A 15,335-nucleotide genomic window follows, 5' to 3' on the forward strand; every position below is an offset into this window, starting at 1 on the left:
AAATGATGTTTGCTAACATTATGATTTGTAGTTTTATAAACTGAAGTAATGATCTCTGGTCACATTCCTGTTGCTAACAAAGTGACCTAACGCCTGACAAATGTGACATCTTCCTGTCTTTTTACAAAGACGCAATTGTTACTGGGGATTTCAAGGACTGTGCTTGCTTCTCTGCCAGGGAAAAAATCATGCTGGTGTGAAGTAAAGGGCTTTACTTGATGGTGACCTCATTTGTCTCCCTGGACTAAGGCAGCAGATTTCAGAGAGAGACACTGGCCCTGAACAATATGGCCTATCACTCCTGTTAATGAAGGCAATACTGACAGTGGATATGAAACAAATTGGTTTACTTCAAACCCATCACTGTGGATAAAAGCATCTTGACTTGACACTGGCCACAATTTTTCCTGATCTGTTATATGAATAAGGGTGGACAGAGAAAACAATCCATGGATTTCCCTGCTTTTTTTGTACAGTGCTTTTCCCACTGTGGGGACAGATCAGATTATTATCTTCATTTTGTTGTACATAAAGTGCAAGACAATCAGCAAAAATAAAGGGACAGAATAGGGAAAGGAATGATCGAGAAGAATTGCAGTTATCCAAAAACCACAGTGAGAAATATTTATTATTAAGATATAAGGGATAGTGAACTGACGTGCATGGTGTACCACCGTAGCGATTTAGTTCCTTTGGAGTCTACAATGGGTCTAATGGAGAACTGGCACAACAGCTCAACAACTTTTGGAATGTGTCCTGAAATCAAGCAGCCCTCCTTGCAATCTATTTCTGGCACTACACCACTCAAGACAGATCTATTTAATTTTTAATTATCCAACATTTTTAGTATGTCCCAATAAGACAAGTTCTCAAGACTCCAAAGATAGGCCGGATTCACTATAAGCAAACTTTGCACTTACCTCCAGCTCCAATCATTGCTCCAAACTTTATGACAACATACTAACGTGGCTTTCCTTAAGTATTATACCAGTCACAGTAATCTGAAGTAGAAATAAACGAGTTGATGAGTAGAAAAAAACCTGTTGGTGCCGACAGAGGCCCCCAGGACTAATTTGAAGGCTGCCAGAGCTAAAATTCAGAAACCCTTGTACAATTGATGCAACCATTTTTCTATTGACTATTTTTTTTTTCTGCTGCTTCCTTCTAAAAATGATGCTGTAGCAGATGATATGCGTCCTTAGGAACTAGTATTATTTTCTACAGGACAGTCATAAACTGGGACCACTTGGTCAAGGACATTGAAAATGACATGTATTTTAAATTGTAATGGATTTGGTGAGATCCCTTGACAGAAGAATTTAGCAATTAACTTCCCCACCAACCTACACGAGTGCCAGTTTCCCAGCATCCTTGCCATGAATCGCTTTTTTAAGTTTTTGCCAATTTGATGGGTCAGGAAAAAAAAGTTATTTCTTTTTAATTCACGTTTCAATTAGTGAAGTTGGACATCTCTACATACAAATTGCCTATTCACAGCTCTCGTCCAATGCTGTTGAAATCATAGATTTTTCCCCCTTATTTCTAGGAGCAAGTCGATAGAATGTTCTGTTATCTGTGCTGTAGAATTAGTTTTTCTAGACTCTCATTTGACTCGAGGGGACTTTTGCCATTGGAAAAGCTGAAATACACATGCAGTTTGTTGTTGTTTTTGTTTTGTTTTAGGATTGGAGGGTTTCATCTCATGCTCAAGAAAGCCCTTCTATTCCCAAACTATATTCTCCCAAAGCGTATTTAAATCCCCTCAATTTTATTCTTCCTTTGAGGTCAATCATCCACTGGTATCTCTTTTCTTGCGCGTAACACGGGAGAAGGGAGAGAACAACCCAAAAATTCAGCAGTCGGGCATCCGGAGAGCTGGTGCAAAAACGAGGGGGGGGGGGGGGTTGGCAGGATTCGGGTCAGATCTCGGCAGCACTTCCGGGAAGGCTTGAAACCGTCCATCTCGAATCGCCGCCGCCTCGCATCCCGCGCTTCCCTCCCCGGCGTCCCCCGGGACGATGCCAGGGTTTCCTTGGAACGCGGCCTCACGGCTTCTCCGGCGCCTCCAGCCACGGAACGGCTGCCTGCCCACCGAGGTCGCCGCGCCCGGGCCACTCAGCGCGCCCCAAGCCATCACAGGGGAGCCGTCCGGCGGGCGCTGCCCTGGCGAGACGGGGACGGGGACGGAGGCGACACCGCTCTGCGCCTGCGCGCTCTCGCGGGACCCTCCCCGCCCTTCCGGGTACCACTTGGGCAGTCCCGGCTTCCGGCCGGCGGCGCATGCGCAGTCCGGGTCGCGGCGCTCGGCGGCCGTGCGGGTCGGCGAGGTGCGAAGATGGCGGGGCTGCGCTTGGCGGCTCTGGGCGCCCGGGTGCCTTGCTGGAGGTGGGGCGGAGCGGCGGTCTTCGGCTTCCGCCGGGGCCTCAGCGCCTGGCTCGCAAGGAAGCCCGAGGGGACTCCGCGGTGGCCCCCAGGTCAGTGTCCTGACGGCGGGAGAAAGCAGCACGCGCGCTCGCGGACGTGCCTGTCTCGTGCGGTCTGGGGCGCCAGCTCGCAAACGCTCTCGCCGCCCGCCCGGCGGGGGCGGGAGGACGGCCCCGGTGGGAGGGGCTGCGGGGCCCGGGCGGTAGCTGACGGGCAGTCCGCGCAGCCCCGAGCTGCGGCTGCTCTGCCGGCCTCCCCGGGGAAGCGAAGCCGCGCGTCTGCAGCGCAGCCGTTGCTCGTGTCTCCCGGAGCCCAAGGAGTTTAGGGGTCTTGACCCTTTGTTCGGATGCATCACGGGAGGGGGCCTACGGCGGGACTTGGCGTCGTCGTTGCGAAGGCGTCGCCGTCGCCGTCGAGCCTCATCTGAGTTTGCCTTCCCCGGGCTCCGCGCTCAGCGCAGACCGCAGTCCTTACCCTTCGGAGGAAACTGGCGTCTGCTCCAAAAACGACAGTGTTTTCCTTGTATTTCCATCTTGTGAGTCTGCTGTTTCCCCGTCCCGCTCCACCCGCAGTATATACGATCATTCTTTCTGAATCGTGTCTTTGAATTCTCTCCGCCTTTGTGATGTTTTACGTTTTTGACGTACAGGCTATCAGGTGCGCTTGTGCTGGGAGTGGAACCTGTCAGTGCTTTATACCCTTGGTCTTGGTTGAAATTTTTAAATGTATATAATACAGTTTAACTTATGGTTAATTGGGCAGCCGTCGGGGGCCCGGCGGGCTCTGCGCCGCCTGCAGCCCGGGGCGTGACCCTGGAGTCCCGGGGTCGAGTCCCACTTCGGGCTCCCTGAGTGGAGCCTGCCTCTCCCTCTGCCTGGGTCTCTGCCTCTCTCTCTCTGTGTCTGTCATGAATAAATAAAATCTTAAAAAAAAAAAAATAACAAGCTGATGAAATTACTCAGCTGTAAGCATGGACTTCAAGGAAAAGGAAGAATAACTTCAAGCCTGTTTGCTAACTGTATAATTTTGAGAGTCTGACTCATCCTTCATTTTGTCCTATCTCTGTCCCTTTCAGTCGAAGCTGGCATTATTTCTGCTGGTTTAACATTCTCAAAAGACCTTATGGGGGGTAGCCCGGGTGGCTCAGCTGTTCAGTGCCACCTTCAGCCAGGGGGTGACCCTGGAGACCCGGGGTAGACTCCCGTGTCAGTCTCCCTTCATGGAGCCTGCTTCTGCCTCTGCCTGTGTCTCTGCCTCTCTCTCTCTCTCTCTCTCTCACTCTCTCTCATGAATAAATAAATAAAATATTTTTTAAAAACCTTACGCTTAATTGGATACAACCTAAAGGCTTGTTTATACCTAAGTTCCTCTAGTGAGGCATAGTGCGTCAGTTCATTAACTAGGTTGTGATAGCTTTTCATCTATTCAACACATCACCGAGCGTCAGTTTGAGCTAACCCTTGTTGTATACAGTAAGATCATTTATAATGTTAAGAAAACGCTGTCCACTTACAGCTCACCAAAATGAAGTCCGTTGTAATTGTCTGAGAGAGAAATTCCTGTTTTGGGAAGTAATATCCAGAAGAGGATAGGAGGGATTTTTTTTTTAAGGAAAGGGGAAGATGACATTTTTGCAAATGCAGTCCACCAGCCAGCATAACTGGCCCCGACTAGCCCTGGTTGTTACTAAACGGGTTTTTTTTTTTTTTTAAGGTTTTGTTTATTTATTCATGACAGACACACACATACACACACACACAGAGAGAGAGAGAGAGAGAGAGGCAGAGACACAGGCAGAGGGAGAAGCAGGCTCCACACAGGGAGCCCGATGCAGGACTGGATCCCAGGTCTCCGGGATCACACCCTGGGCCGAAGGCAGGCGCTAAACCGCTGAGCCACCGGGGCTGCCCGTTGCTAAAACTTTTAATTTGGCACATTTCATGATATACTGAAACTTTGAAACACACTTATATGTAATAGGGGTACCGTAAGGCCTTTAATTCGGTTTTTTAAAAATCAGCTTCTCGGGCTGCCTGGCTGGATCAGTTGGTAGAGTGTAGGACTCTTGATCATAGATTCATGAGTTCAAGCCTCAAATCCAAAATGAAAGCTTTTATCAGCCCCATGAAGGGGGCCAAGATGTTTCCATCGGCCACAATAAAGTAGAGGAAGGTTTCATTTAGTAGAAGAGATTCTGTTGGTCTAGAACAAGATTGTTAGGAAATACACAAACCTAATGGTTATTTATTTATTTATTTATTTATTTATTTAATTTATTGAGAAAGAACACGAATGTGTGTGCACACAGGGAGGGGTGGGAGAGAGAATCCCAAGCAGGCTCCACACTCATCACGGAGCCGGATGTTGGCCTCCATCTCACACCAAGATCGTGACCTGGGCTGAAATCAAGAGTTGGACACTTAAACAGCTGAGCCACCCAGGCCCCCCACAAACCTAATTTCTTTGGAAGGAGGAGGTGGGATTATAAATAACTCAATTTTTTAAAATGTCTTTTCACCTTTTTTTAAGAACAAGTACAGATTCTGTGGTAGGGAAGAAATTTCAAAAACAACAAAATGAAGTAACCTTATATAAGGTTTGTCAGTTGTACTATTGTACTTAAATTGTGTGAAGATCTGTGTACCATCCACAGCAAGCCAGACCAACACATAAAACACATAAGTGATTGCAGAGACCCATGAGAAATCTTTTTCCAAAATATAGTACTATTATAAGTTATTCGAGGTTACTTGTAAAGAAACTGCTCTTTAAACCCACCTCACCTGAAAAATAATCATGATTGGTTATTAGCCATGGCCCATGATTTTGTGGGTGGCATGAGAGCCACCCATGATAAAGGTGAAAGTGGCACACCAGCACCCCCATCTTTGGAACAAGATCTCAAGGCAGACCAAACTTGTTTCTCCTCCAACCTGCCAAAAAGTAGAGAATGTGAAACTCCTCAAACACTGAAAAAAAATTGTACAAAAAACTCACAAGGACAGCCCTGGTGGCTCAGTGGTTTAGCATCACCTTCAGCCCAGGGCCTGATCCGGAAGACCCGGGATTGAGTCCCACGTCGGCTCCCTGCATGGAGCCTGCATCTCTGCCTCTCTCTCTGTGTCTCTCATGGATAAGTAAATAAAAAGTTTTTGGGACACCTGGGTGGCTCAGTGGTTGAGCGCCTGCCTTTGGCTCAGGGCGTGGTCCTGGAGTCCCAGGATCGAGTCCCACGTCGGGCTCCCTGCATTAGAGCCTGCTTCTCCCTCTACCTGTGTCTCTGCCTCTCTCTCTCTCTCTGTCTCTCAAGAATAAATAAGTTATTTGTTTTTTAAATAAATAAATAAATAAGTAAATAACTTTTAAAAATAAATAAAATAAAAATAAAAACCCTCAGACAATAGAAGACTAAAACTAGTGTAGATAAATCTGAACATTGATTGATAGTATTTAGGACAGATGATACAGCAGCAACAGGAAAACATTTTTTATAAGTTTCTAGCTTTCATTGCCTTGGAATTTCCTCCTCATTGCGTATTTTGGAAGAATCAAGAATCAAGTGCCTTGCTCAAAGGCACTGATTTTGATGAGTTCAGGAAATACCATGCATAAGCTTGTGATTTTAGTACTTCAAGTCTTTTTGTTTTTCCTCTTAAATGGGAGTCGTTTTGACATCAGTTTGACAAGTTAAAATTGAAAATATGCAATTGACCCTTGAACAATATGGGTTTGACGGCAAGGGTCCACTTACACATTGTTTTTTTTCCCCCAAAAAAAAATAGAGTACACTACTGTAAATATGTTTTCTATATGATTTTCTTAACATTTCCTTTTCTCTAGCCTACTTTGTTGTAAGAATACAATATAACAAAATATATGCTAATCCACTGTTATCTGTAAGGCCTCCAATCAACAGTAGGCTATTAGTAGTTCAGTTTTGGGGGAGTCAGAAGTTAACAGATGGATTTTTGACTACACAGGGGTCAGCACCCCAACCCTCGTGTTGTTCAAGGATCAATTGTATATGGTTTTCCAAAAACAGTATTTGTGAACTATAGTTTATGTTTTATGTACTGTGTTTAGCTTGCAGACAAAAGACATCAGTCTCTTTCCTTAGTCGACCAGAGCTTCCAAACCTGGCTTATAAGAAGCTAAAAGGCAAAAGTCCAGGAGTTATCTTCATCCCTGGCTATCTTTCTAATATGAATGGTACAAAAGCATTGGCGATTGAAGAATTTTGCAAATCTCTAGGTCACGCCTGTATAAGGTAGGAACAACACGTTTCAGAGAAAATACTGCTACCATTTAGCATGGCAATGGAGAATTATTTCTGCTCTAACCAATAAAAGCAAATGGCCAGTGTTTTTATGGATTAACTTCTGTTAATGGCCTATAAACTTTAACCTTGTGATTTAGGGTTATCGTGAATGCAACCTTTAAAAGACCTTTTTTGATGGTCCTTGTGCCACTCTGCCAATACTGACAGGAAAGGAAATTAGTGGTAAATAAACCCTTTACAAATGATAATATAACATGACAGCAAGCTACTGATAATAGTTGGCTTTCTTGTAATGCCTTGTAATTATATTGTGACTTTCCATTGGAGAGTTAAAGCCTTTTATTTGGCCTTTATAACTCTATTTTTAAAATATGTATTTAAATATAGTATATGTATTTAAGAACATTGTATATTTTTCATGTCTCTTACCTAAGATCCTTTAAGTTCCCATTTCACATTGTCTTCATATTGAGCCCATTCTTTCCCTTGGTGTTAAGTGCAGTCTGTAACTCTTCAATTTATTTCTCTGGCTGTATTTTCATTGGTGTTCCCTGTCCGTATGCATAAATAAATGAAGGTATTCTAAAATTAGCATTGTATAATTCATGTTTCCACTGAGTTTTCTCTTTCCCCTCACTCTAGTAGTCTGAAGATGTGGAAGCCTAAATAAGAGGGGGCTATGTGTTGTTTAACCAAAATTTGATTTCACAGTTCCTAATATTTAATACTGTTAATTATTTTAGTAAAGTAATGTGCTTATTACACTGTTGTTATTAGGTTTTTTTACCTGTAACAATCATTTTATATAGTGCCTAATTTGCCAGAAGAGATAGTATGGTTTAGTAGAAAGAACACTGGCCTGGAATTCAGGAAATACGGGTATTAGCATCAATTCTAGCAATCACTATGACAAGATGAGTTGGCTGATAAACATTGGACTTCTATTCTTATCATAAAAAAGGGAGAAGTTGAGCTAAAGATAATTTCTGAATCCATTCTAGCACTAACAGCCTAAAAATCTGTTCATCTTAACTGTTAGTAGTTTCACTAACATTCACTTTATGGCTCTAGAAAATACATCTTTCAGAAGTAAAATAATAAATTTAAAAAAACTTAGATTTTATTCAATATATTAGCAGAGAGTATGTCAGTTATATGGATTTAGTGTTAACTCCTTTCATCGTTAACTGAATGGTTTCATTTTCATGCTCAGAACTTTAAAAAAATCTGTTCTGACTTACCTGTTATTCTGAAGACTGTATCTTTTCTAAGTAGACTTTCTAACACTATTACTGGGTACTGTAAAAAACACCGTGAATTCTAAAATATGGCCGCTGTTCTTAATGATCAGCTTGGGGAAGCACAAGATAAAATACATGTGAGAAATTAGGCAAAAATACTCATCAGAATATGACTGTGTCAAAAGAACAGTATACTTAATTGCACAAGGTGAGAGAAAACTGGGGATTGAAGTGATGAAAAACACTTTATAAAGGCACATTGAAGGATAGTTCAGATTTGGGTAAGAACGAGTTGTACAGGAAGGGGGACCACCTGGACCGAAATGTGAAAAATATCAGAAAAATTGCCATCATTCAAAAGAATTTGAATCAAGAAATTGCTAGTTTACTGGTTCTTGGATTTAAACTGAGACTCTAAATACTGTAACCAGTTCCCATCTCCCTATAAGACATGACATGGGTGGGTTTTCTGCATTTTGGATACATAAGAAATGCATTTGTTAAAGATAAACAAACATGATTGAATTATAATGTGTACAGACCATTAAATGGTACTGTGTTAAAACAGAGCCTAAGTATGTCTTTATAAATTTTTTTAAAACTATAGCCCTTCACTACAAAGTTTTAATTTGACCACGTTCTTTTTTATTTTCTTTTATCAAACTTTGGTGCAATCACATCAATTACTATTGATTGTCTTTTAGCTTGTTCTAGATTTTATCTTTGATACTCCAGTTTCCTAGTTTACTTTGTTGTGCTTTTGGCTGTAAGGTTTTGGACCTTGAATGAGGTAATGGTTAGTTTTGTATATTATATAAGGAATGGTACATACAGCTCTAAGAAAATGGTTTCTTGTTGTCCTGTCTCCATGCCTAACATAAGATTGAGCCAGAACTCAGGAATGTAATACATGGCGTTAGGGCTGTTATTCTCTCATAATTATTTGTCATAGAATATTTAATTCTAGATATGGGAATATGTCCTAGAGTTGAGGCTACTAGAATAGAGTTGTGTTGCTGTGTTTTAAAGTCTTACACAGCTTAATATGTTTGAAATATCTTTGTCCTTTGATTAGGATTCAACCAGAGTGACTGTTTTTTTACTTAAACCTTTTATTATAAGTATTTTTATTTCCATCTTGCGGGGGGTGGGGCGGTGCTCTACATGTATTCTACAAGCATCATATATTTGGAAGGCAGCTGTAAAAGATGCAGCAAATAGTGCTGCCCGATTGCCCACCAGGGGAGGGTAAAGGAGGATTGGCTGGTGCCTTCCTTCTCCTGGGTCTGTCTGCTGTGTCCCCGGGATTGAAGAGAAGTAATAACTGTGATCAGCACTTTTACCAGTGGCTTTGTTCCACGATTATCCACGGGTCCCAAATTCTTTCACTTTATATCTAAAAATTTTTATTTCTTCTTCCTCCATAACTTATAAATCCCGAAGAAAATGTTATATGCTATCTATCACATATGTGTTCTTACATGTACACTAAAAACACTAGGATTTATTAGTTTTCACTAGATTTTAAGAGAAAAACCTGAAAGCTTCATATTTGGATACAGTGATTCTACTTTTATCCTCCACTTTTATTTACTTAGAATATGATGTGATACTTAGTGTATGAGGTTTACATGCCTCAATCTTTGGTCTCCATGAAGATTGCAGAGACAAAACTAAGAATTGTGTTTCCTCGTCCCCCACCCCCAAAGTTCTGATAGTCTCACAGGAATGATGAGGCACATTACGCACGCACACTGTCTTACAGAGAAGGTTATAAACAATTCATGGTGACTGATAAAAATGAATTCTATATAAGTTGCATTAGATAGACCTTTTTTTCTTCAGCTTGTCTGGGAAGTTTTTCCAGCAGAGAAAAGGGGTCATTTGGACTAAGCTCTGAGAGTATAGGAAGAAGGTGTTCCAGGTAAAGAGAATAGTATGAGGCATGAAACAGGACAGAAAGCAAGAGCTAGTTGATTAACAGCAGATTGATCTGTTTGGCCAAGGTAGCAGTTGCCTCTGACGAAATGATAAAAGGTTGACCCAAGATGACCAGAAGATAATGGTCTATAAAAACAGGCTAACATGCTGAATGTTTATGTTGTATGTCACAGAGAATCACTGAAGTTAATGCCATGTCAGTATAATGTTGCAGAAGAAACCTGATAGGTATGCAGTGGATCCATTTGGAGAGAGACTAGCCGTAGAGACATGGAAGGCTGCTGTGATAGGCCAGGCTTACCATGACAGAGACCTTCAGTGTGATTGCAGAGACAGAGATGAGGAGGAGAAATGAGAGTGAGGGAGGATGGTACAGGCCACACAGCATTCAGTATCCTGGAAAAAACTAATCTGCATAAAACGATCTGCTTAAAATTTGCTGACTACATAATAAGAAAAGCATTGAGTGAGTACTTACAAAAGAAAGTGATGGTAGTAAGCAGGGCATGTATGTCAAAGAATGTGCCTCAAAGGCAGTGTCTTGTTTTTTTTTTTTGTTTTGTTTTGTTTTTTTTTTTGCAGTGTCTTGTTTTAAAGGATGATCAGGAGCTGGAGTGGTGAAGGAAGGCTTGCCAGGCAGTGGGATAGCACGCAAAGGCTCGGCATTACGAAAGGGCTTCCCCAGGGGTTGGAATAGTTCGGTAGGACGGGGGTTTAAGGTAATCTGCAGGCATGGTATGATGATACTTCATGATCTGTTAAATTGAGGCCTGGAAAGAGAGGTGAAATGCCCGGATCACACAGACTTGGAACCTGGAGAACTAGAAAGTTCGAAGGAGAAGCAAACTAAGGGGATGAGCTGGTGTTCATGAGGTTGATTTGCCTCTTTCCCTGTCATTAATTTAGTAAATACTCCGCATTCACCACATGCAAAGTACTGGTCTAGGCCCCAGGAAAGGAATGCTGAACAAAGCAGTCTGGGCCCCCTCGTGCTTCCATTCGAGCGTGGGAGACAGACCACACCAACAGTCAGATTTCTTATAGGTCAAGCAGCAACATATGCCATGAAGAAAATAAAGTTGGGTAAGGAATTTGAGGATGATGAGAGAAGCAGTTTGGGGTTGGGTGGTCACAGAAGGCATCGCTGGGGATGAAACAAACGTTGGAGCTGAAGGCCTGAATGAAGTGAGGGAGCAAGCAAAGTGACTATCTGGAGGTGTCCAGTGTTCCATGTGGAAAGTGCAGCTGATGTCAAACTCCTGAGGCAAAATCATGGGTGGTGTAGTCCACGAACTTCAAGAAGGCAAGTGAAGATGCAGTTGCAGAGAAGGAACAGGAAGAAATGAGATCAGAGAGGTAGTCAGAGGCCACGTTATGGTAAGGACTGGATATTTTATTTAAAGATTATAGAAAGCTTTTGGAAGGTTTGTGCAAGACATGATTTTTGGTTTAAAAGGATCACTGACTGCTGCATGGGGAAGAGATACAACGTTCGGAAAGGGAGGCAGGAAGACTCCGGAGGAGACCGTCTGTCACACTAGTCAGTCAGAGGAGATTAGTGACATGGAGTGGCCGCTGGTGGCAGAGGGAGGTGAGAATGGATGGAAGTGATATTTGAAGGTTCTACCACTAGGATCTGCTAAAATATATATTGACCTCGGTATTTTATTTTAATATATTTTAAGCATTGTAATTATAACAAATGTGCTATGTTTCTTAAAAATCAGAGAAGCAAATGTATAGATAAATATCTAGACATAGACCTATGTTTTTCCCTTTTTCTAGGTTTGATTTGTCAGGAGTTGGAAATTCGGATGGTAATTTACAAGAATGCACAGTGGGAAAGTGGAGAAAAGATGTTCTTTCTATAATTGATGATGTAGCTGAAGGACCTCAGGTAATTGTTTTTGTTAAATCTGATTATTGACCAACCTCATGCTTTTTGAGCTGTTTCTTTAGCTATGAAAATTTAATAGTTCAAGTGTTTTACCATCAGTTTTGGTATTTGATTTAAAATAGTTCTATCATTTTCACTATCTCATAAAATGTAAGTAGCCTTTTACTTTTCACTGTAATCATGGTTTTAATTCTACTTTATGCCAAATATTAAAAGTCAGAGAGCTAACGGATATAAAAGAAAAAAAGTACATACATAAGCTTTTTAGTCTGCTTACAGAAAATAAAAACTCCTCTTTAAAACTTTATAAATTTTTACTTTAGATACTAGTTGGAAGTAGCCTCGGTGGATGGCTTATGTTTCATGCTGCGATCGCAAGGCCACAAAAGGTTGTTGCACTTATTGGCATAGCGACAGCTGTAGATGGCCTAGTGACACAGTTCAATCAGCTTCCTGTTGAGGTAAGTCACAAGTAGCCTCAGTGTATAAATCCTGTCATTCTCCTGCTCCCTCTGTCTTTGAATATTTGTTCATGTGTCATTGTCCTTTGACTTCCTACGCTCGCTCATCTTTTGCCTTAGCTGCACTTTTGTACATAATCTCCTTGCCTTCTTTAAATAATTGGCCACTGTTCAAGATTTCTTTTTTTCACAGCCCCTTCAAATCATTCTGCCAAATATTTGAGCCCTGTTGATGAGATCACACTTTAAATTTCTTTTTTTTTAGCAACATTTTATTAATCACATTTATCTACTTGTATCATACATCTTGATCTCTTTTTGTACCTCTTATTTTTATTTTGTGGCATATGGGAAACAGTACCTATTCTTATGATCATGTTAGACTTGGCTCATCGATGTTGAAAAAAATTTAAGCCTGAAAGCAGCCTCAGAGCCTCTCAGTGAAGCGCTCCAAGTACACACCATCGGTCGATGAAATTAGCCATTCCTGCTTAAACACTTAGTTGGCATTTTTTTTTACTACTAATTCTCACTTTAGAAAAAAAAAAAGTGCTTTTCTTTATTAGCATCCTCTTCAGCACATCATGGTCGAAATGAGGTTTCTGAAATAAATGAAAGTAATTTATTTGTTAGTAGTGGACATACGTTTAATACTGGAAGGAAGTCAGCCAGAATATTAATGGTGGTTATATCCATGAGGTGGAATTATGTGCGATTACTTTTTTTATAATTTCTGTATTTCCTGTGTTTTCTATAACAAGCATATGACTTTAATTAGAAACATTGTTTAAGATAAATGATCTAAAAAATAAGACAAATTATAATCTAAAATGTTAAATTTCTTCAAGAATCAAAAGATACCCTGTGTTTTATCTTAAGAGAATAAATGTATTAATGATATCCTTGCTCAGTTTTCAGGAAGTATTTGGAAGACTTCATTGTCATCCAAAACAACACATTTTTTTCTCATTCCCTAGGAATCTGAAAGGCAAAAACAGTACTTTTGTTTGTTTTAATGTTTAGCCTGAAGTTATATGTTTGATTGTCCAGAGTAACTGCCATCTTATTTTTCATTTTTAGTTCTAGGCTTTCTTTGATTCTGATTCTTTCTTTCTTTTCTCCCCTTATTCCATCCCTATTTTAATGACTTCACATATAGAAGATATATATATATTTTTTTTTAAAGATTTTATTTATTTATTCATGAGAGACACGTAGAGAGAGAGAGAGGGGTAGAGACACAGGCAGAGGGAGAAGCAGGCTCCGTGCAGGGAGCCAGACATGGGACTCGATCCAGGGTCTCCAAGATCACACCCCGGGCTGCAGGCGGCACCAAACTGCTGCGCCACCGGGGCTGCCCTATAGACACTTTTAGTTTTGTGATCTTGAAATCTAAACAATTGTTATTCCTAAGATTTAGTTTTGTGTAATGAGAATGATACCCGAACTGACTCCAAGAAATAATTTTCCTCCCCTTCATTTTCCCTTTCAGTTGGGGTGAAGCAACACCTGAATTAAGATGTTACCTGATAAAGCTTAATCTAAGTTTGAAACCAAGCCACAGCAGTTGTTCCCTGTCAACTTTAAATGTGAAATTTAACTTCTAGATTCTTCTACCCTCTTTTGCAAAGAAAATGCAATAATAATCATTAACAGGATCTTATGAGACACTGTGTAAAGTCCTTGTCACAGTACCTTGCATCTACTGTTTAGTTATTGATTACTATCATTGTTACATTTTTATCTCTTTTCCTCTTCCTCCAGGACTGCTTTCCTTGGACTGTTTAAGACTATTGCATGTGTTAGTGTTGCATAAAAACTTTTATTTTCCTCATTTTTCTTAACAGGTAAAAAAAGAAATAGAGATGAAAGGCATGTGGGACATGCCATCAAAGTACAGTGAAGAAGGAATTTATCACATTCAGTACAGTTTCATTAAAGAAGCGGAACACCACTGCTTGTTACATAGCCCGATCCCCGTGAACTGCCCTGTACGATTGCTCCATGGCATGAAAGATGACGTCATACCTTGGCATACGTCCATACAAGTTGCTGACCGAGTAGTCAGCACAGATGTAGATGTCATTCTCCGAAAACATAGTGATCACCGAATGAAGGAAAAAGCGGACATTCAACTTCTTGTTTATACTATTGATGACTTAATTGATAAGCTTTCAACTATAGTTAACTAGATCATATTTTTAGTTGGTATGTAAACTAATGGATCCAAGAGATTAGAGGAGGGATAACAGGTGAAAGGCCCTGATATTTAGGTTTTTCCCTCTTTGTCTATATTTTGTAAATATCACATGAATACTTATTTAATGAAGTATGATACAAATTGTAAAGAAAATAGAAGTTGCTGTTTGAAAATTTTTCTCCTTCCTTCAATCCTTGATATTTTTTAATTGAAGTATAGTTGACACACAATGTTAGAATTTCAGGTGTACAACATAGTGATTTTGACAACTCTATGTATTATCCTATGCCCACCACAAGTGTAGTTACCGTCTGTCACCATATGGTGCTATTACAACACCATTGACTCTGTTCCCTCTGTACCTTTCATCCCTATGATTTATTCCATGACTGGAGCCCGTATCTCCCCTTCACCTGTTTTTGCCCATCCTCCCACCCCCTTACCTGTGACAATCACCAATTTGTTCTCTGTATTAATGGGTCTCTTTCTGATTTGCTTTGCTCTTTAGGTTCCACATATAAGTGAAATCATAACATATTTGTCTTTCTGTGACTTCACTTAATCTAATACCCTCTAGGTCTATACATGTTGCATGTTGTTTTTTTTTTAATAAAATATTTCCTGCTTTTTATTCAAGATATGTTCACCTGCTAAATGCTTACGTTAACTGGGATAGCTCTTAATTGTGTTCTCAGAATTGTTAAGAAAGTTTGATATATTTTTTTTTTTTGGTCTTTTGTCTGATGTCAGTTCTGTACAGAGATTTGTAAAATTGCTCCTGATTTTAAAATGCAGTTCACAAAATATAGGACAATATTTATTGAAATAAACCTGAAATGATCAGAAAAATGTCTGAAGCATAATAAAGTTCAAAAAGTGAGGATATACTTTA

The 15,335-nt window shown here is 40.6% G+C and overlaps 1 protein-coding gene across 1 annotated transcript; it reads left to right on the top strand.

Moving 5' to 3' along the window:
• Positions 1-1,995: 1,995 nt before the first annotated feature.
• Positions 1,996-15,335, top strand: ABHD10 (abhydrolase domain containing 10, depalmitoylase). The gene is made up of 5 exons (XM_072722877.1): positions 1,996-2,474; positions 6,508-6,691; positions 11,671-11,782; positions 12,106-12,243; positions 14,091-15,335. Exons 1-5 carry the CDS (start codon positions 2,336-2,338, stop codon positions 14,433-14,435), a joined length of 918 nt encoding a protein of 305 aa, XP_072578978.1. The 5' UTR covers positions 1,996-2,335; the 3' UTR covers positions 14,436-15,335.

The sequence above is a fragment of the Vulpes vulpes genome, chromosome 1 (genome assembly GCF_048418805.1).
Source record: "Vulpes vulpes isolate BD-2025 chromosome 1, VulVul3, whole genome shotgun sequence".
Lineage (NCBI taxonomy): Eukaryota > Metazoa > Chordata > Mammalia > Carnivora > Canidae > Vulpes > Vulpes vulpes.

Bases quoted from the DNA above. Each gene is read 5' to 3' on its own strand.
- ABHD10 (XM_072722877.1), top strand. From the start codon at position 2,336: ATGGCGGGGCTGCGCTTGGCGGCTCTGGGCGCCCGGGTGCCTTGCTGG. The intron at 2,475-6,507 runs GTCAGTGTCCTG...TACTGTGTTTAG, and splicing joins GACTCCGCGGTGGCCCCCAG to CTTGCAGACAAAAGACATCA. The intron at 11,783-12,105 runs GTAATTGTTTTT...TTTTTACTTTAG, and splicing joins ATGTAGCTGAAGGACCTCAG to ATACTAGTTGGAAGTAGCCT.